General features: G+C 36.0%; 2 protein-coding genes across 13 annotated transcripts; both read left to right on the forward strand.

Moving 5' to 3' along the window:
- The first annotated feature begins 1,453 nt into the window (after positions 1–1,453).
- LOC133705227 (protein RDM16-like) lies at positions 1,454–8,522 on the forward strand. Of its 12 annotated transcripts, XR_009844230.1 has the most exons (12): positions 2,047–2,182; positions 2,756–2,805; positions 2,905–3,024; positions 3,125–3,237; positions 4,188–4,271; positions 4,354–4,472; positions 4,615–5,034; positions 5,158–5,352; positions 5,446–5,606; positions 6,264–7,165; positions 7,749–8,110; positions 8,251–8,522. XR_009844230.1 is itself a non-coding variant. In XM_062130357.1 (7 exons), exons 1-6 carry the CDS (start codon positions 1,571–1,573, stop codon positions 7,135–7,137), a joined length of 2,547 nt encoding a protein of 848 aa, XP_061986341.1. In that variant the 5' UTR covers positions 1,454–1,570; the 3' UTR covers positions 7,138–7,165; positions 8,251–8,522. The 12 variants fall into 12 exon arrangements, 2 of the variants coding, with proteins under 2 accessions (XP_061986341.1, XP_061986340.1); XR_009844225.1 differs by having other exon boundaries at positions 4,188–4,472; XR_009844226.1 differs by lacking the exon at positions 2,756–2,805 and having other exon boundaries at positions 2,043–2,182; positions 4,188–4,472.
- A 3,613-nt stretch (positions 8,523–12,135) lies between these two features.
- LOC133704113 (ABC transporter G family member 6-like) lies at positions 12,136–14,903 on the forward strand. The gene has a single exon (XM_062128867.1). It carries the CDS (start codon positions 12,386–12,388, stop codon positions 14,672–14,674), a length of 2,289 nt encoding a protein of 762 aa, XP_061984851.1. The 5' UTR covers positions 12,136–12,385; the 3' UTR covers positions 14,675–14,903.
- The last annotated feature ends 6,775 nt before the right edge of the window (positions 14,904–21,678 follow it).

A 21,678-nucleotide genomic window follows, 5' to 3' on the forward strand; every position in this document is an offset into this window, starting at 1 on the left:
TTTTTTGGGGTCGAATTATGTTAGCATGGGAGTGTGGTTTGACTATATTTTTTAAATTTATTTTTACAATAAAATTAAAATTAATATTTTTTTTAATGTTTTTTTATAATTTAATATCTTGATATTTAAAATATATATTTTAAAATAAAAAATATTTTAAAAAGTATTTTTTATTATATTTCCTTACAAACTTACAAACATCTAATAAGATATAGTTTTAATTTGTGTTAAAAAGACAATTTAAAAAAAACACAAACTAAAAAATAAGTAAAAACTTTGTGACCAGCATTGAATTCGCATCAGACACTTTCTAGTCTAACTTTTGTTTTTTATTATTTTACTGTTTGTTTAGTTTTGGTCTATAATTTTATTTTGTTTATTTTTTAGTTTTTTAATTTTTTTAAAAAAGAAAAAGTTGTTAGAAAAATAAAAAAAAATAAAAAATTATTGATTGACCAAGTCTTGAAAATAATATTATTTTTCTATTTGATTTTGTGTGTGTTTTTTACGGTTTAGGGCCATTTCAAGTTGAGAAATTGATTTCTATATACTTTAATAGTGTTTATCATGTGTTTTTACATGGTACTAATTTAAAAAATATTTATTTTTGTTTGAAAAATACTTGACTGAATTTTCAACCACGTCTCCAATTATTGAAACTTAGACAAGCAAATAATGCATTATTTATTTTATTTTTAATAAAATAAAATATTAGACCTGTACTTGTATAAATTTTTTGTTATGAGCTAACTCAATCATAGTCACAAACTCAACTTTATTTGTAAATGTTTTTATTGTTATTTTTTATTACAAATCCAGTTTTATTTGTGAATGTTTTTATTATTATTTTTTTATTTAAACTCATTAAAATTAAATTATTATAATTTTTCTAGGAAGGTATCCAATTAAATACCACTCAAGTTGATTTTGTTATTTTTATATAAAAATATAGCATTTTTTTACAACGCTAACAACCACCCTTCTAGTACAATTCTTACTATTTTTTTTTTAATTTTATTTGTTGTTTTTATTGCATGTCTTTTTTTTTACAACATGGGATTTCAAAAAATTCATCATTTCAAATCATCTATAATTAATACCGGTATTATTCCATTTCGACAAGTGAATTGAGTCGGACAATTCAAATGTTAGCGATGAACCGGTTTTTTTAAAGAATTGTTTGGAAACTTGGTTCAACTTGTATTTTTAAAAAAATTAATTTTTTTTTGTTAAAATTTAATATAATTTATATATTTTAAATTTTTTATATGATGATATAAAAAATAATTTTTAAAAAATAAAAAAATATTATTAATATATATTTTAATATAAAAAATTATTTAAAAAACACCCAAAATCACGCTTTAATACACAGCCAATATTCCTAGTTCTCCCATTCATTTCTCTACCGCCCGAATTCGTAAAATAAATAAATAGATACAAATACAATAATCCTAGCCGTTCCATCACTACCTTCACGAAAATCTTAATCTCTCGGACATAAAGAAAAAGAGAGTGTGAGACAGAGAGCAACAAAATCAGATAGCAATTAACAACACCCTAGATTGCAATGGACCGCTCCTTCAAACACACCCGTGACGACCGTGATCGTGACCACCACAAACATCGATCAAGAGACGATAAGCATCGAGACTCCTCCGATTCTCACCACCACCGATCAGAGAGAGAATCTCACCAACGCGAGCATCACAAATCATCCAGGCGCGATGATACAAAGCGCGAAAGATCTCACGAACGAGAAGAGAGTGTGGATAGGCGAGAGAGATCTCACGATCACAAATCGTCTTCCTCATCGAGGCGTGAGGAGAGAGAGAGGTCATATGATGCGAGAGAGGAGAGAGAAGGGAGTAGAGAGAGAAAACGCGAGAAGAGAGAAAGAGAGACTGTAGATGAAGATTATTTGGAGAGAAAGAAAAGAAAGGAGAGAGGAGGTAGTGAAGATAGGGCTGTTGTTGAGAAGGAGAAGAGGAGTAGAAGAAGATTTGGTGAAAAAGTGAAAGAAGAGGATAATAGGACTGACAACAATGATAATGGTAATAGTTTTGAGAATGTGAAAAGGGTGGATTCGAGTGAGGCTGGAGTGAAGGAGGAAGTCAATGATGAGCCAATTGGTGGCGGCAGGGGCAGCACCACAGAAAACGGTGGTGTTAAGACTACAAATGTAAGTTTTCTCTCAGACTCTATTTTGTTTTTTAGTGTGCTTTTTTCGATGTGTGTTTGCTGTTTTGCGGCGTATTAAGTGTAGATGTTTAGTCTAGATAAATGGGCTAGCGTGATATATTAAGAATAGAGAGTAGGGTCATGCTCTTTATGTACTCGCATGTTTGGTTTAATTAGCTATTTTTATTGTCTGTTTGGACTTTGGATTACATGCGGGATAATGAAGGTGGGGAGCGGCGAGATGGGATTAGTGGTTCGTCACAGTATTTGATATAGCTCTGTTAAGTTTATGCCTGAAGCAGAAAATTGGGTTATGCAATTTCCTGTGTGGTCTGTGTGTGATTTGGAGGTGGACTGGGAGTGGGGTTATCTCCGGTACCATGCTTGCTTTTGCTGGCTTGTTATAGTTGAATATGGTGTGCATGATGGCGGTTACTGATTTTTGTACAGGTTTTGCTTTTGCTTTTGCTGTGTTTCTTATTATGTGTATGTTTGTCACAGCTATAAGCTATTTTATTTCTTGTTACGTCTCATGTATGATTGACTGGGACTGTTATTGTGTGTTTCTATGTAGGTAATATGAGAATGGAGGTGTTATAATGGATAATTTGTGGTTTTTTAATTGTAAGATGATTAGTATCTGTGCTTTGTTAGAAATAGAAAATTTAGCGATTATTTGGCTCATGTTGATATTTATATGTTTCAAGTTACATGGTTCTGTAGGAAAAGTAGAGGTCAATTTTAGTGCTAAATGATGGAAGACGTAGAGTGTTCGTGGCATATGTGGTTTGGCAAGTAGTGTTCTTAATTTTCTTATATAGAGGTTGTGTAAAGTGAAAGCTGGTAAGTGAAATTTTATTTCCTTTGGGTGCAATATTTGCTTTCAGAGAAATGCTGTTTCATCACTTTTACATTGCTAGTCATGTCGTTCTTGATGTTGTAGGCATTTTGGTGACTCTTAATGGTTAATGGAACTTTAAGGGACAATGGAGCCATGTAGTTTGGGTGGTTTGGAACTTCTCTTTCTGTTGATTTTGGTCGAGTTACATACAGATGGTATTTTCTTTTATCGTCTTTACTTATATGTGAAATCCGTTTTGCATTTTTTTCCTTATTTACTCTATAGTTTTTTTTGTTATTTAACAAGGAGTCCTTATAGATCAATGGGCACATTGTTGGAAGATCCATTTCCTCTGTTGAAGATCTTTTATGGTGTGCAATCCTCATATTTTTTGGATTTGTATGTCTAAGGAATTCTGTAAAGGGACTCAATGTTGTTCCTCTTTTGTTCACTTGCTTAATTGTCCTTTCTACTCTCTACCCTTTACTCTTTGCCTTGCGGGCGTGTTTCTTCCTGCACATGGACTCTCTGTCTTAACCAGTTTTATAATAGTAATAGGATCCTTTTGAACTGTATTCTGAGATTCCAAACCATGGTTTTCTAAAAGTTCTCTACTTTTGAAATGGAATGGTGATTTTCTTAGTTGGTGCTGGATGCTGTATTCCCATCACTCTAGATGCAGGTTGAAAAGAACATTCTATATCTCTTTGCTGTTAGACCTGCTTTTATTTTCTATTTTTATGCAATGAATGTGTGACCCGCTTTAAAAGGATGTGCTCTGTGAACCTTGCATATGAATTTTTTAACCTTAACTGCTCTCTAAGCAAGGTTAGTGGTGTCTGATTTTTACTTTTACGCCTAATTATACACGTTCAGATTTTGTATAATGCACAAGTAGAACTTGTATGCAAAGAATCTGGGGTTTTACAGAAGAAGTTAGTAGATTTCCCCACCATTCAGAACCTTCTGAAATTTATTTGTGTGGTGTGGCGTTTTGCGTGATTTTTCTCATTTTATTATTAGCCTAGTATCTTTTTAAAGCATCTTATTTGTTGTCCACCACCCACCCTTCCAACAAATTTACTTTTGCTATGGTCTTTCTTAAGGTGCTCCTATTGTCAAGCCTGTATGCTGACATGTGAAGTTTATTGTTCCATACCTGCAGGGTGCTTCTCTGGAATCATTCACTAAGACTCCAAGCAATCAGCCTGAGACCTCTGTGGCACCTGTTCACCCCCTTCCTACCAAGGTATCTTCAATTTCAAACACAAATGAAAATAAGGGAGTTAGTATTGCCAGATCTCATGCGGTTCCTGGAAAATCTAGTACAGATGGGACATCTTCAGCTGCTGGGAAAAGTGGAAATCTATCACTTGATGCATTAGCAAAAGCTAAGAAAGCCTTGCAAATGCAGAAGGAACTGTCAGAGAAGCTGAAGAAGCTACCCCTGGTAAGTTCCCATCATAGAATTTCTATCATATCTTTGCATGTGCTGCTGTTTCGCCATCTCTCTCTTTGTCATGTTCTAATATTAAACTGTTTTACCTCCCGTGATTCCAGTACTTATGAACTGGTTATGTTTGTTCTTGTAGTCGAGCAAGGGTAATAACACAAGTTCAGGTGGTAGCTCACAAAGGGTATTGCCATCAGCAACCACCACTACTGCTGTTTCGACTGGGGCAGTTTCTAGTTCATCCTCCTTATCTACAAGCACTCTGGTGTCTATAAAGACACCTTCAACTGGTGTGGCACCTCTGCCCGATATTACTAGCATACCCAATTATGAAGCTGTTAAGCGTGCCCAGGAACTTGCTGCTAAAATGGGATTTCGCCAGGACCCTGAGTTTGCTCCTCTTATAAACTTATTCCCTGGCCAGTTGCCAGCAGAAGTCTCTGTGCCACAGAAGCCTACTAAGACCCCTGTTCTTCGTGTGGATGCACTTGGTAGGGAAATAGATGAACATGGAAATGTGGTGAATGTGACTAAACCAAGCAACCTTAGCACCTTAAAGGTTGGGTAATTTTTATAAGTTATACAGTTTCTTTTTTTATTATTATTAATTTAGTTTCATTTTGTTGGAGCTGTGATATTTGACTGAGAAGGGCTGTCACACGATACATATGATCTTTTTCAGGTCAACATCAACAAGCAGAAAAAGGAAGCATTCCAGATTCTTAAACCTGAATTAGATGTGGATCCTGAATCGAACCCTTATTATGATGTGAAAATGGGAATTAATAAGAATAAGTTCTTGAGACCCAAACGAATGACCTTCCAGTTTGTAGAGGAAGGCAAGTGGTTAAAAGAAGCTGAAATAATGAAACTGAGGGTAATTCTTGCAACCTTCACGCCTTTTTGCTAAATCCTCATTGCTATTTTTAATTGTTTGCAAATATTTATGGTTTTTAATTTCTGTTCCCAGAATCAATTTGGAGAAGAAAGAGAAAAGGATATGAAGGCAAGGCAAGCATTACATGCAAAGGCGAAGGCAGCTCCGGATATAAATCCTAATTTGATAGAGGTATCAGAGCGAGTTATAACCAAAGCGAAGCCTAAGGATCCGATTCCCGATGTAGAGTGGTGGTAAGTTGACATTTTACTTTTCTTTATATAATATGGTTCTTACCAATAACAACAATGGTTGTTACTCCGTTGCAGAATTTGTTTCATATGTTACTTACTAATTTGAGTCTGCATGATCTATCTAACTGGAACCATTGCTTGCTAAATCTCATCTTAAGAACAAGTGCTTGTTACTGGTTGTGTATTTACTAAGATGTAAGGGTCTTGCTAACTCTCATGCTAGGAACAATTTGCAACTGCTTGTGTAGTTACTAAAATGTTGATATGTTTGAGGTGCAACGACAACTGAATCTTAAAGTTGTGTTCTACTTATTCACAGAGTTGGTCTGAGTGGCTTTTTAACCTGGGTTCAGGACTATCAGGAATTGTGGATAACTTTGAATCCTTCAACATTTCCTTTAGCTGCGAGAGAGAGAGAGAGAGAGGAGGAGGATGTCAGGGGCTCTGTTCCAGTACATCCTAGGCTCCTTTGTCCTTCTTGTGAAGCCTGACATGGGTTTCATCTGTATCTGTCTGGATGTTTGCAAATTTTATATTATTAACCTAATTGAAGAGAGTTGGAAAACTTTTCTTTTGTTATTCTATGTACTTAATACCATTTCACCTTATACAACTTATCTGGAAAGAAGTTCATATGTTTTTGGTTGCTGAATTTAGGGATGCTCCTTTACTGACTGGTGGGACTTATGGTGAAAATGATGATGTTCTTATCACTGAGCATAGATTGAAAAGGGATAAAATTACTATCTATGTGCAACACCCACGTCCTATTGAGCCCCCGGCTGAGCCAGCTCCTCCACCGCCTCAACCTTTGAAACTAACTAAAAAGGAGCAGAAGAAGCTCAGAACACAGCGTCGACTTGCTCGGGAAAAGGATAGACAGGAGATGATTAGACAAGGCTTGATTGAACCTCCAAAACCAAAGGTTAAGATGAGCAATTTAATGAAAGTTCTTGGCTCAGAAGCAACACAAGATCCCACCAGACTTGAAAAGCAAATTCGTACTGCAGCTGCTGAACGTGAACAAGCTCATATTGATCGAAATACTGCACGTAAGCTCACTCCTGCTGAGCGCCGTGAAAAGAAGGAGAGAAAGCTCTTTGATGACCCGAACACCATGGAAACTAATGTTTCTATTTACAGAATCAACAACCTCTCAGACAAGAAAACTCGCTTCAAAGTTGATGTCAATGCTCACGAGAACCGCTTGACTGGGTGCACGGTGATTACAGAGGGAATTTGTGTGGTGGTGGTTGAAGGGGGAAGCAAATCCATCAAAAGGTATGGGAAGCTAATGCTTAGGCGTATAAACTGGGCTGAAGCTGTTAATGAGGATGAAGGAGATGACAATGAGGAGAAACCTGTGAACAAATGCATGCTGGTGTGGCAAGGTAGTGTTGCCAAACCTAGCTTCCACAGGTTTTCTTTACATGACTGTGTGACTGAAGCTGCAGCCCGAAAATATTTAGCTGATGCTGGTGTTGCCCACTATTGGGATCTTGCTGTCAATTTCTCTGACGATCAAATGTGAGAGGCTGCTTTGATGAAAGCATCACCAGGTCATTACTGATTTTTGTTGAAGTTCAGCTACTTTCCTTCATTTTGTGGTTCAGAGTTCTGAGATTTACTTTGATGCACTTTTCACCCATATGGGCTTTTGGATCATTGTATGCTTTTCATAAGTAGAGTTTTAACGTGTAAATTTGAACTCCATGTTTCTGAACCATTCTGTCCATGGGGTTAGGCAGAAAAGGGCTTCAAAGTTGTGAATTTTAAATGCAAATGCTATCATCAAGTTGAACAGTTGTAGTACCCTGATGGATGATCTTTCTTTAAGGCAGTGTGGCAGCTACTAGGGTCTGGCTGTATACCTAGTTGAATTGCTAGATAATAATTATATGTTGCTTTAAGAATTCAGGCATGCCTAGTTGAACACTTATATAAATAGCGTCAATATTAGCATTATGTTTTTTTTAATAATATTTAAACATATTAAATTATCTCTATTTCTAATGCAAACTACCTATTATATAATATGTGGTGGTTGTTTTTCCTTGGAAAAAAACTTGCTAATTAACCTTCATGTGGGCTAAATGCCTAAGACTCAACCTCAATAATGTTTATTATTATGCGACAGCGCAGCTTGCTTGGTTCAAAGCTACTGTGATTAATTAGAGGGAGGAAATGGCTGCTTAAGGTCACGATCTGGACCTGAAAAAATGCTCTACTAAAGTAAATGGTACCTGGTGAATCCTATTGATAAAAGGCCAAGTCCTATTTGTTGAAATGGCTCTTGGCAGTTCATGACAGATTACCCCTTGCTTCGATAAGACGGGTAACAAAACAACCTGCTGGCGGCCTTCCTCCTCATGAAGGTTGACATAAGAGTTACATTCTGACAAACAGTTGAGAAATGAGTCCTATGCCCTTGCCCTCACACACGCCGACTGTTTATGCCCATGTTCTATTTTGACCAGGGAGATTTTTCACAGCTTTAATTGCAGGTGCGGGATAGCTTGAAATTTGGTGAATGACGCTAGCCTATCTACATTAAACCACCAAGAGTCTTATGTACCAAAAATGTCATGCTGCTTTCTGAATTTCATGCTGACACTGTTTTCTGTTCCTTTTTGAGACGGTGCAGGGGCAGTATAGGCATGGTGGTGGGCACTTCATGGCTAACAAGACAACTCTTCTGTAAGAATTGTTTATCATTTAATTTGAGTTGAGGAAATTGTCCATTGTACTTGCGATAGACCATGATCATGAGTGGGTTGTGTGTGTGTGTGTGTGTGTGTGTCTGCGCGTTCATACCACATCTTTCCATTTTGTTTTCTATTTGGTTTCCTTTTTTCTTAAATTGGTTGAACTAAATAACTTTTTAAATATTCTACAAGTTCCATTCGTTGAATTAAACCTGTGGAGCCATCGATACCCGATCCATATTATTTAAAATTCCATTTTGAGAAAACATAGAGTTACGAGCATGCCTCTTTGCATGGACTAATTAATTTGAGAGATGCTTGATAGAACCAATGCTGTCATATACTATATTGATTCAGTTTCAAATATGCTGCTTGGCATCCATTGATAGTTTAATACTAGAAAATTTCTTTTAACTAGAAGTTACCAAATTTAGAACATAATAGGACTAATTTTGAAATAACTTTAATTACACTGTCCAAATTTTGCATTACTTTTTTTTTCCTGGTTGAAGGAACAAATAGAAAGACTTGGAATTGTTAGGACCTCGTCACTGGGTGCCCGCTAATTAACTACTAACTTCTGTAATTGCATCCATCGTCGTCTTCTTCTTCTTCAGCAGGGCAAATACAGTATCGATCATTTAGCCAAATTCACCCCTCCAATACGGTAAAGACTCTGTATTCCAACTTTAGATGAGTTAGGCACCGCAACTTAATTATATTTATGTTATGATGGTTAGGCACGTATAGGGCCTGCTCATTACGCAATCCATATTCTATTGCTTGAAATATTGAAGCTTTGATGGTTCAAATACAGCTTGTATTTATTAGAATCTGAATATACCATGTGAATTCAATGCTCTTCTGATACCGAAGTCATTAATTTAAACTTGTAAACAGTTTTTGATAGACATACAGGCCAATAAAACAATATATATATATATATATATATATATATATATATATATATATATATATATATATATATATATATATATATATATTTGTTAAATTGTATTTTTATAAATCTTATAATTTTTTTAGTTTTAAATTTATTTTTTAAATATTTTTAGATCTTTTTATATATTAAATTCAAAAATAAATTTTAAAAAATAAAAAAATATTTTTTTATAAATTTCTAAATAAAAATCGTTTTGAAAAGCAATATCCATCGCATTTTAGAAAAACCTAACATTTTTTATGATTTGAAGATTGATTATTTTTAAAATCTTTTTAATATTTTTAATATGTTGATGTTAAAAACATTTTTAAAAATAAAATAAATATTTTTTTTAATAAATTTTTAAATAAAAAATATTTTAAAAAACAAATACACTCTAAAAAAACAAACATTTCTTGTGACAATTAACCTCTTCCCGAAGATTGGTTACTGGTGGATAATGAGAGCAGCTTTTACAAACATGTCATTTTCGCTATAAATCTTTATCTACAAGTCGCTATTAATGTTAATTCGAGTATCAGAAGGTTGTTTAATTAAATTCATAAAGTGGACTTATTTTGTAAATGTTCTTGCTGCTAGGCCCAGTTTCTATATCTTTCTATCTTTTCTTAAGCTTTAGCAAAAACATAAATATCCTCTTCTGCAGTTTTTTACAGCTTCGTCAAGGTCTGTATCTTAGCGAGGCAATTGCCTACGCATTTTAATCAATATTTATGAATCCATTACGGACCATAAAGATAATACTGTTATCAAAACTGATGGGATGAGTGAGTTAGATTGAATTTTGATTCATTCATCTAATTACAAGTACTTCATTCATTTGATGATCCGTATTTGATCGAGAATCGCCATATCTATATATATATATATATATATATATATATATATATATATATATATATTAAATGATCACACATATTGTTTTTTAAAAAATATTTGAAGTATATCAAATATTTTGTAAAAGGTAAAAGTGATCCTTCAATGATTTAAGACTTGGGAGCAATAGAAGCTACCAGCTTACTACACTTATTTCAAAGGGATGAGAGTGAATTAATGGAATTATCTAAAAACATTTGTAGAAAATCACTTGAATAGAATGGTTTTTTAAAAAAAAAAATTGGTTAGAAACTTTTTTAAATAAATCTGGTTTATGAAACCAAAATTAATGGAATTATCTAAGAACATTTATGAAAAAATCACTTGGATCAAATGGTTTTTTTATTTTTTTTAATTTTGGTTAGAATTTTTTTAAATAAATCCGGCTTATAAGACCAAACTAATTCAAACAAAAAAATTCGTTAAAACTAAAGACTTTTTATAAATTAAAAGCTCATTAAATATTCAAAATCTATTAAAAATAATTTAATTAAAATATCCACGATTTAAAAATAAACTGAACTTATTTGATTTTTTAAAATATAAAATCAAATTGAACCAAACCGATAGATTGATTCAATTATTTAATTTGTTTAGATTTTAAAAAATAAATTTAATTAAATTTGTTTTTTATCCAAACCGAATCACTCTCACTGCCAGAAAATTGATAAATACAAACGGAAATACCGAGGAAATATTTCCGTCGATAAATTTCCGAGGGATTTTACCGACAGAAATTCCCTCGGTATATACCGAGGGAATTATCGTGGGAAAAAAATTAAAACAAAGCAAAAAAAAAATGACGTGTCATTTTTACCAACGGATTTACCGACGGAATTACCGGCGAAAAAAATTCCGTCGGTAATTCCGTCGGTAAATTTATTGGTAAATTGTGAACATTGTTCATCATATTAATTACAAAGGGAATTACCGACGAAAACTTCCGTTGGTATTTTCCAGAGAGTAAATCACCGACGAATTGAAAAGTCGTCGGTGTTATTTGGCAGTTTTATGAAAAAATTCAATTAATATAAAAATTTCATTTAAATATTACAGACGGAATCACTGACGGATTGAAAAATCATCGGTAATTTTTTGGCGGTTTCTGAAAAAATTTTACGAAATTGAAAATTTAAATTAAATATTACCGATGGAATTACCGACAGAATAATTAAAAAATATTAATATTTAATTATCCGTCGGTAAATCGTCCTAATAAAAGCCTGAATGCCTTTATTTCACAAGAGATATAGCCGTTTCTTCTTCTTCTTCTTCTTCTTCTTCTTCTTCTTCTTCTTCTTCTACTTCTTCTTCTTCACTATATGTAAAAAACATCATTAAGGTATGTCTTCTTCTTCTTCTTCACTTTATGTAAAAAACATCATTTCTTATCTATTTCTTTCTCTTCTTTTCTCTCCTCATCTCCTTCTCTTTTCCTCCATGCTTGGGTATGTCTTCTTCTTCTTTCTTCTTTTATCCTCTTAGTTTTTTTTTAATTAATATGCTTAATGAAATTTTTCCTCCATGCTTGGGTATGTCGATAATATAATTACTGATGGAATATATGTCTTACACCGATAAAAAAATTCTGTCGATAAAACTGTTAAATCTTGTAGTGTCTAATGTTTAAATGCTCACCTCTAATTTTTGTTTTAGCTGTTTACTTGGACTAAAACCCAGCTTCACGCAAACAGTAGATCAACATCCGACCTTCTTTAATTAAAACCTAAATACAAATACCAGTAACAAAACCCATTTTGCCACATTTCAACTCTCACCAACCAAAACCACCCACGTGTCATATCTTACTCTCCCAAAGAAAAGAAGACGGATGGACAGAAGATTTAGGAGATTTAGGTCACCTTTCTCCCACCCCCTCCCCCGATGAAAAAAAAGAAAAAGAAAAAAAAACAATTAAAAATTAATTAAACATCTAAACTTAAATTAACACAGCACTTCTCCACACAGTCTCTCTTTTGCAGTGAAGTTCAAATCGCTATATATAGAAACCACAGAACTTAAAAACAATACAACGAACTGGAAACAAAATCTTCTCCTCTTTGCTTCTAAAACCCCCCAACCAAACACCACCTCCACCACCACCACATTAATCACGTCTCCTCTCTTTTAACCGCCGCTGCGTAACGCATGCAACCTCAACCTCACCATCCTCCACACCGTTATCCTCACTTTCTTTAAGAATCTTTAAAATCACTTCTCTAGCTGCTAAAATCAAAATGTCACGCGTTGTAGCAGAAGATTACTCACCTAGTCGAGATTCTGGTACGATGCCATTTTACACCCAATCCATCTCCATGGATTTCACTAATCACCACCCCCAGCCACCTTTCTCCTCCACCGCAACGTCGTCGACGCTGGGTCAATTACTAAAAAACGTCGGTGACGTCCGCCGTGAAGCCACCGGAAATGGCAGCGAGACCCCGGTGCACCAGATCCTCGAGCTTGGAAGCACGAATCTTGAGGTTCCGCGATCGATTCCATTTGTTCTTTCTTTCAACAACCTCACTTACAGCGTCAAGGTTCGCCGGAAGTTTAGACTTCGGTCAATTCTCCCCAGCCGGAATATCCACCGCACCGGCGCTACCACAGATAGCGATCCAGTCGGAGGTGAAAGCCTCTCCACCACCACTAAGACTCTCTTGAACGACATCTCCGGCGAGGCACGTGATGGCGAGATTCTGGCCGTTCTCGGCGCGAGTGGATCCGGAAAGTCAACACTCATTGACGCACTTGCGAACCGAATCGCTAAAGGAAGCTTGAAAGGCACAAAGACCCTAAACGGCGAAGTTATGGAGTCTAGAATGTTGAGGGTGATATCAGCTTACGTCATGCAAGACGATTTGCTGTTTCCAATGCTAACAGTGGAAGAAACTCTAATGTTTGCGGCTGAGTTTCGGTTGCCGAGGAGTTTGTCAAAATCCAAAAAGCGGTTGCGCGTGCAAGCCTTAATTGAACAATTAGGGCTTAAAAACGCGGCAAAAACCGTAATTGGTGATGAAGGGCATAGAGGTGTAAGTGGAGGTGAACGACGTCGTGTATCGATTGGGATTGATATAATTCACGATCCGATCATTCTTTTTCTTGATGAGCCCACGTCCGGTTTGGATTCAACAAGTGCGTTCATGGTTGTGAAAGTTTTGCAAAGGATAGCACAGAGTGGAAGTATTGTGATTATGTCAGTGCACCAGCCAAGTTATCGAATTCTTGGGTTATTAGACCGGTTGATATTTTTGTCGCGTGGACAAACTGTTTATAGTGGTTCACCGATGAGTTTACCGGTTTATTTCTCGGACTTTGGGCATCCGATACCGGACAGCGAGAACCGGACGGAGTATGCCTTGGATTTGATTAGAGATCTTGAAGGTTCACCAGGAGGGACTAAGAGTTTGGTGGAGTTTAACAAATCATGGCATAATTTAAAGCTTTCAAGAAATGGAAGGGGTGAACCGGACGGGGGTGGTTTGTCACTTAAAGAAGCTATCAGTGCTGCCATTTCTAAAGGGAAGTTGGTGTCTGGTGCTACTAATAATGATGCTGTAAGTCCCAATTCAATGGTGCCAACTTTTGCAAATCCGGTTTGGAAGGAAATGGCAGTGTTGTCAAGAAGATCGTTTATGAATTCAAGAAGGGTTCCGGAATTGTTTGGGGTCCGATTGGGTGCTGTCATGGTTACTGGGTTTATTTTAGCTACAGTGTTTTGGCAGCTTGATAGTTCACCAAAAGGAGTGCAGGAGCGATTAGGGTTTTTCGCTTTTGCCATGTCAACAACATTCTACACTTGTGCTGATGCCCTTCCAGTTTTTCTTCAAGAAAGGTATATTTTCATGAGAGAAACGGCTTATAATGCTTATAGAAGATCATCTTATGTGTTATCTCATGGACTTGTTGTGCTGCCATCGTTGATTTTCTTGTCATTTGCGTTTGCTGCGACAACGTTTTGGGCTGTTGGGCTAGATGGTGGTTTTTCAGGGTTCTTGTTTTACTTCTTGATAATCTTCGCTTCATTTTGGGCTGGGAGTTCGTTTGTGACATTTCTATCTGGTGTGGTGCCTCATGTCATGCTTGGTTATACCATAGTTGTGGCTATTTTGGCATATTTCCTCCTTTTTAGTGGGTTCTTTATCAATCGTGATCGAATCCCTTCTTACTGGATATGGTTTCACTACTTGTCGCTGGTGAAATACCCTTATGAAGCTGTTTTGCAAAACGAGTTTCAAGATGCAGCCAAGTGTTTCGTAAGGGGTGTCCAGATTTTTGACCAAAGTCCACTCGTGGAAGCACCCACATCATTGAAACTTAAATTGCTCGAATCCATGAGCAAAACACTGGGGATGAAGATCACTAGCTCCACATGCTTGACTACAGGGGCAGACGTGTTGCAGCAACAAGATATTACAGGTTTGAGCAAGTGGAATTGCCTGTGGGTCACTGTGGCTTGGGGGTTCTTGTTTAGGATTCTCTTTTACGTCTCTTTGTTGTTGGGGAGCAAGAACAAGAGGAGGTGATGATGAGGGTATTAAATTAGATGGTCGGTCGGTGGTTTGTTTGGCGGGAGGATGATATACTGTGTAGGAATTACTTTACCGTTGGCTTTAGTTGATCAGTTCCAGGCTTTATCTGGGTGTTAAACTGTTAATATAAACAGTTCAATAATGTTCATTTAGATAATAATAGCTAGTAAAAAAAAAAAACAGTATTGTTGTATTCAATTCTTTAATTCAGTACTTTTCATAATTCTATGGGCAGTGGCTTCTTTCAACAAGTCTTAATTATTATTTCTAGCGCTGGTAATTAAGGTGCGTGATTGTTAAAAACTTAAATACATAGCCATTTCTTAAATCTTATACCGTTATACGTATATGTATACATCTTGCAAGGAGTAGAGATCGCACTCGATTATTATAAATAAGAAGACAATAATAAAATAAAGAGTAGATCAGATCTATGGTATGAAATTTGGTGGCTACTGCATGTCCCAAGTCTCAGTGAAATAGCTGTGAAGGTTATTAGGAAAAGGGTATGAATTTATACTAGAGTACTTGAGAGTTTATTAAAATTAATTAAGTTACCTTAAATTTGATTTAAAGACGTTTTCTCATTGATTTTTAAAATTAATAAGTCGTTGTCATTTCTTTTTAACTAGTTTTCATGTTTGTACTTCGCTCGAGGCTGAATTATCATTTTAAACATAAAATAATGTTTAGGTACTGAAAATGGAAAAAAATTATATAAAAAAAATTTATGAATAATATGTAAAAATGTTAATTAGGGCTAGATCAACACTGATGTTCTGTCAAATTCACGGTCTAGATTATTTAACTGGAATAATCCGATTAAAAATAAAAAGAATTATAGTTTTTTTTTTTAAAATATAATACAGTTTTAAACCCGTGACCTGGGTAATTAAACCTGAAGCATCAAGTTTAAAAAAACCATGAAATTCAATTTCTAAAAAATAAATATTAAAAGATGAAATTGAAGGGAAAAAAAATCAAATCTTCAAAAAATAAGGATCAAAATCACTATTATTAATAAGTAATACCATCACTGCTACTATCGTTATTATAGCCATAATATTATTTCCATTATTATTATTATTACCATATCGATTGCTAACATTATCATTATTAGTAATAATAATAATATTTTTACTATTTTAACGATCATTACTACAATAATCATCACTATTATTATTGTTGTTGCTATTGCTATATTTAATTTCATTATTACTATCATCACAACAACTATTATTATTATTTTTAATATAAATTTTTCTTCTTCTTTTGTTTCATCTATCTTTTATTGTTGTTGTTGTTGTTGTTATCATCACCGCTATTTTTTTTATTAATAATATTATTATCATTATTATTATTATTATCATTACTAATTTAATAATGTTGTTGTTGTTGTTATTGTTATATCATCATCGAAATATTTTTATTTTTATTTTTACTACTATTATTATTATCATCATCATCATTTTTACTATTATCATCAACAATATTATTATCTTCATTTTTACTATTAATTTTACTAATTATACTACTACTACTACTAATATTATTATTATTATTATAACTAACACTACCATTATTATCATTTTTATTACCATCAAATGGTGACCAGAAGAGAAAGAGAGAGAGAGAGAGAGAGAGAATCACTACAGTCATGTACTCTCCATTTAATGGTCCAACGTTTCCTTAACTAAGCATTCCAGATGGGACGTTTGCTCTGTCTTTGCCTATTCACGTGGATGATGCCTGCCTGAAGGTTTTCAGGGCGGCCGGTTACATAAAGAGTGTTTCTTGCCGGTTTGACTCTAAGCTATCGAACAATAAATATGACTCTCTGAGTCATTTTTCTAGTTAGGTTGGTCGCCTAACTTACGATCGGTACTAGAAAACCAATATCGACTCCCACTTTAACTCCTCTTTCACTCATCTGCATCTTTATCCCAGGGTTTATTAGTAATGTGTTTTAAACTGGATTAATTAGTTTGATTTTTGTTTATTTTTCCTTTCTTTAATTTAGATGGTAAGTTTTTATTTTTTTGATCATCATCTTTTTAATGGTGTTATTTTTATTTTATTTTTATAATAAACAATTAATTTTTTAATAAAACAGTCATTCATATAATGATAGGAAGAAACACAATGAATTTAAAAAAAAAAGGTTATATCAGTACCATATTTTAATAGTGATCTTTTAATTTAATTCTATTCTATTACTATATATATATATAAAGTATTAATAATGTCCTGAACAAAAACCACGGCAGTATAGCCGACAAAGGAATATCGGAAGCTTTCACACGGCCGCCCTGCTAGAGGAGTAATGCTTTAGCATCATCATGGGTAAGACACCGTAAACCATAACTCCCATCTGAATCTTTTGGCACGATTCATTAACGGTGCCCTCCAGGCGTAGGATCAAAGTGGCCTGCTTTAAAAAGGGCAGACGATAAGGAGTAAAGAATGCATGCGAGCATTAAATGTGAAAGTTGACGAAAATCACTGTACACGGTCCATGCCAATTTGTGGGTTGAGCTTCACTATTTGTCTACTATCCTATACAAAATTGAAAATACCATTATTGTACGTAAATTAATAGAAACTAATATTAATACAAATTAACGGACTGTCGTGTCCATTCTGGAAAATAATCTGGCACGTATTCAAGGTCCAGCCGACATGCATGCTGCCACGTCAGTAAAAGCAAGTTTTTTTTTATTATTATTACAACAAAGGAAAAGCTCAAATACAAGATCTTTTGGAGGAGGCGTCCCTTACCTTTCATGCTTTTCGGCAATGAAAGTTGAGTTTACGAACGCCACCGAGTACAACTGGAAGAGCTGGGTCCTAGCATTTAACTCACTACTTTGTCGCTTGCACGTTTAAACTGTTTAAACTTTAAAGTGATATATAGATATTTATGGACACCTCGAAATTTGATAACTCTGAATATTCTCCAAATCGACTCATATTTCCAGTGTTAAGAATTTATTTATTTATTAGTCGAGAAATGTTAAGAACGATTGCGAGTGTTGGATATTCGATCCCAAGCTAATTTGACTTTGTAGCAAATTGTCAACATTTTTTCTCAACAACCCTCAACCATCCTCTCCTTTCCAACCACCCTCTCCTTTTCAGCCATTATATTGATGCTTCCCTTTCTCAAGAAGATACAAGAGAAAAACAAGAAAGAAGAGAGAGTGCAGTGTGTGTGCAGAGGAAGAAGAGAGAGTGCAACTGTGTGAGAGAGAGAGAAATACTGAGAAAAGAGTGAAACACTGGGTTTGAGGGATTGTACTGGGTTGAGTTGAGTGTTTGTATCATTCCTCCATTAATATACAATCTGCTGCCTCCGTGGACGTACCCGGTTTTGGGGAACCACGTAAATTTGCTTGTTTTGTGTTATTTTTGTGTTTGCTTTCGATCCAGTATGCACAACAAATTGGTATCAGAGCATTAGGGAAGCTTAAACACAGAAAAACACGTTTTTCAGCTCTCTGTTCAAAGTTGCAGAATTTTCAAAGTTCTCGGATCTTGCTTTTGACCAGCTGCGGAGATTCCTCTCGTCGACACGAGTCCGGCGATATAAAGATCGTCGAAATCGGAGTTGAAACGAGCCCTGTAGAGCTCGCCGAAGTTTCGCCGGAAAACTGCCGGAAAAACCAGTCAGTGCCGGAATTCTCGCCTGAGAAGACAGCCACGTCATCCGACACGTAGGCGCTGAGTCAGCATCCACGGCATCAACAGAGGGTCCACATCGCCACGTCATCGGCCACGTCATCCAACAGTGACAGAATATTCTCTTGACAGAATAAGAATATTCCGTTAACAGTAAGAGAATATTCCTGTGACAGAATATTCTTTATCAGAGACAGAATATTCCTTTCCTGAGTCAACTCGGTCAGATTGGTTTTTTGGCCAACTCAGTGATTTTTTGACCCGTTTTTGGCCGAGTCAAGTTGGTTCCTAGCATTTTCAACCATTCCGGACGCAACCGTGGTGTCCGTTTTGTTAAACAGCATACCGAAGTTACTGTTTTGGCACTTTTGAGCATAAAAGTGTGTGTTTTAACAAGTTCGGGATTCCATTTGTAATCCAAAGACGTCATAATGGCTGATATTCCAGAAGAAAAATCAGTGGGGAATGCTAGTATACCTCCACAATACATCCCGGTATCGAATACCAAATTTGAGGTGGAGAAGTTTGATGGGAAAGGTAATTTTGGCATGTGGAAATGTGAAGTCATGGATATGCTTGTCCAAATGAATTTAGATTTCACTCTAGAAGATAAACCAGAGGATCTGGATGATAAAAGCTGGGAAAGGATAAATCGGCTGGCTTGCAGCTCCATCCGACTTTGTCTTGTAAAGGATCAGAAGTACGCCTTTTCAGAACAAAACTCTGCAAAGGAATTATGGCAAGCACTGGAGGACAAGTTTATGAAGAAGAGTATAGAGAATCGTCTCTACTTGAAGAAAAGGATCTTCCGTTTTCAGCACAAGAAAGGTACTTCTATGAATGAGCATCTGAATGATTTCAATAAAATGATAGCTGATTTGAAGAATTTAGATGTGGAAATTGATGATGAAGATAAAGCTCTACTGTTATTAAATTCACTGCCTGACACATATGAACATCTTGTCACCACTTTACTGTATGGTAAAGAAAAGATTAAATTCATTGATGTGTCCAATGCTTTAGTGAACAATGAGTACCGGAAGAAGGACCAGATTGTTCACAAGGAGTCAACGTCAGAAGCATTGACAGTTAGAGGCAGAACAAACCCCAGAAGATTTCGAGGGCGAGGGAGATCTCGCTCAAAATCCAGAGGAGAATCATCAAACAGACGATATCTTGCAAAAGATGAGTGTGCCTTTTGTCACAAAAAAGGGCACTGGAAGAAAGATTGTCCAATTAAGGGCAACAAGGAAAAAGATGAACCAACTGTGAACGTTGCACGAGATGAGGATGAACGAGACTCTGCATTCATGGTCTCATCACCAGAAAACCATTGTGGTGAATGGATTCTTGATTCTGCATGTTCCTATCACATGTGCCCTAACAAGCACTTATTCTCGAGACTCGAGGAGTTCGATGGAGGAGTTGTGTTGATGGGTAATGATGATGTTAGTGAGATCAAAGGGATTGGGACTATCCATCTGAAGATGCATAATGGGGTAGTCAAGACACTAACAGATGTACGGTATGTACCTGGTTTGAAGAAAAATCTCTTCTCACTTGGAGTCCTAGAATCCAGTGGTTATAAGATTATCATGCATGGTGGAGTTCTGAGAGCAATCCGTGGTGCATTAGTTGTCTTAAGAGGCACGAGGAAAGGAAACTTATATTTCCTGGATGGATCTACAGTTACTGGTACAGCAGCTGTCTCCAAAAGCATAGAAGATGATGAAGCAGATAATTCCAGACTTTGGCACATGCGTTTAGGGCATGCTGGTGAAAAGGCTTTGCAAGGATTAGTCAAGCAAGGTCTATTAAAAGGCGCCAAGACTGGGAAGCATGGGTTCTGCGAGCATTGTGTTCTTGGAAAACAGACAAGGGTCAAGTTTGGCACTGCGGTACACAACACAAAAGGGATCCTAGATTATGTTCACACAGACGTATGGGGACCTTCAAAGAATGAATCTATTGGAGGTAATCGTTGGTTTGTTACTTTTATTGATGATTTCTCAAGACGAGTATGGGTATACATGATGAAACACAAGGATGAGGTCCTTGATATCTTTCTGAAATGGAAGAAAATGGTGGAGACTCAAACTGGAAGGAGAGTTAAGACTCTTCGATCAGATAATGGTGGTGAGTACACTTCAGATCCTTTCTTTGAAGTTTGTCAGAATGAAGGGATCAAGCGACATTTTACTGTTCGCAAAACACCACAGCAGAATGGAGTAGCAGAACGCATGAACCGCACATTGGTGGAGAAAGTCCGATGTATGTTATCACATTCAGGACTAAGCAAAGTGTTCTGGGGCGAGGCATTAAACTATGCTCGTCATATTGTCAACCGGTTACCTTCAGCAGCATTAAATGGAAGAACCCCCTTGGAGGTATGGTCAGGCTCTCCTGCAAATGATTATGACTCTATGCGTATATTTGGTTGCTCAGCATATTACCATGTTACTGAATCTAAGCTAGATCCTAGAGCCAAGAAAGCTATATTTTTGGGCTTTAGTGGAGGAGTGAAAGGTTATAGACTCTGGTGTTCTGAATCAAAGAAAGTGATTTTGAGTAGAGATGTCACTTTTGATGAGTCTGGCATGTTACAGCAAGAGAAATCACAGGAGAAGGAAAAACAGTCTGGTGATGCACAACAGGTGGAGTTGGAGACTTCAGTCATCCCTATAAAGACTGTTCAGACAGTCCCTACTGAAGGAGATTCAGATGAAAGTTCAGATGAAGAGGATGCAACAACTCCAGCAACCACACAACAAGAATCCATTGCAACGAGTAAACCAAAAAGGGTTATCAAGAAACCTGCTCGGTATTGTAACATGGTGGCTTATGCACTTCCAGTGATTGATGATGGAATCCCCTACACCTACAAAGAAGCAGTACAGAGTGTAGAAAGTGCAAAATGGAACGAGGCAATGGATGAAGAGATGAAATCTCTCCACAAGAATCAGACTTGGGATTTGGTACAACTCCCTAAAGGAAAGAAGACAATTGGTTGCAAGTGGGTATATGCCAAGAAGGAAGGTAATCCTGGAAAAGACAACATCCGATTCAAAGCAAGATTGGTAGCAAAAGGCTATGCTCAGAAGGAGGGGATAGATTATAATGAGGTATTCTCTCCAGTTGTTAAGCATTCATCAATTCGTATTCTGTTAGCCTTGGTTGCACAGTTTGATTTGGAGTTAGCCCAACTTGATGTGAAAACTGCCTTCCTACATGGAGATTTGGAAGAGGAAATTTACATGTCTCAGCCAGATGGTTTCAAAGTCACTGGGAAAGAGAATTGGGCTTGTAAACTGAAGAAGTCA

This window comes from Populus nigra, chromosome 10 (genome assembly GCF_951802175.1).
Source record: "Populus nigra chromosome 10, ddPopNigr1.1, whole genome shotgun sequence".
In the NCBI taxonomy this organism is placed as follows: Eukaryota; Viridiplantae; Streptophyta; class Magnoliopsida; order Malpighiales; family Salicaceae; genus Populus; species Populus nigra.

Bases quoted from the DNA above. Each gene is read 5' to 3' on its own strand.
- LOC133705227 (XM_062130357.1), top strand. From the start codon at position 1,571: ATGGACCGCTCCTTCAAACACACCCGTGACGACCGTGATCGTGACCAC. The intron at 2,183-4,187 runs GTAAGTTTTCTC...CCATACCTGCAG, and splicing joins GTGGTGTTAAGACTACAAAT to GGTGCTTCTCTGGAATCATT. The intron at 5,607-6,263 runs GTAAGTTGACAT...TGCTGAATTTAG, and splicing joins ATTCCCGATGTAGAGTGGTG to GGATGCTCCTTTACTGACTG.
- LOC133704113 (XM_062128867.1), top strand. From the start codon at position 12,386: ATGTCACGCGTTGTAGCAGAAGATTACTCACCTAGTCGAGATTCTGGT.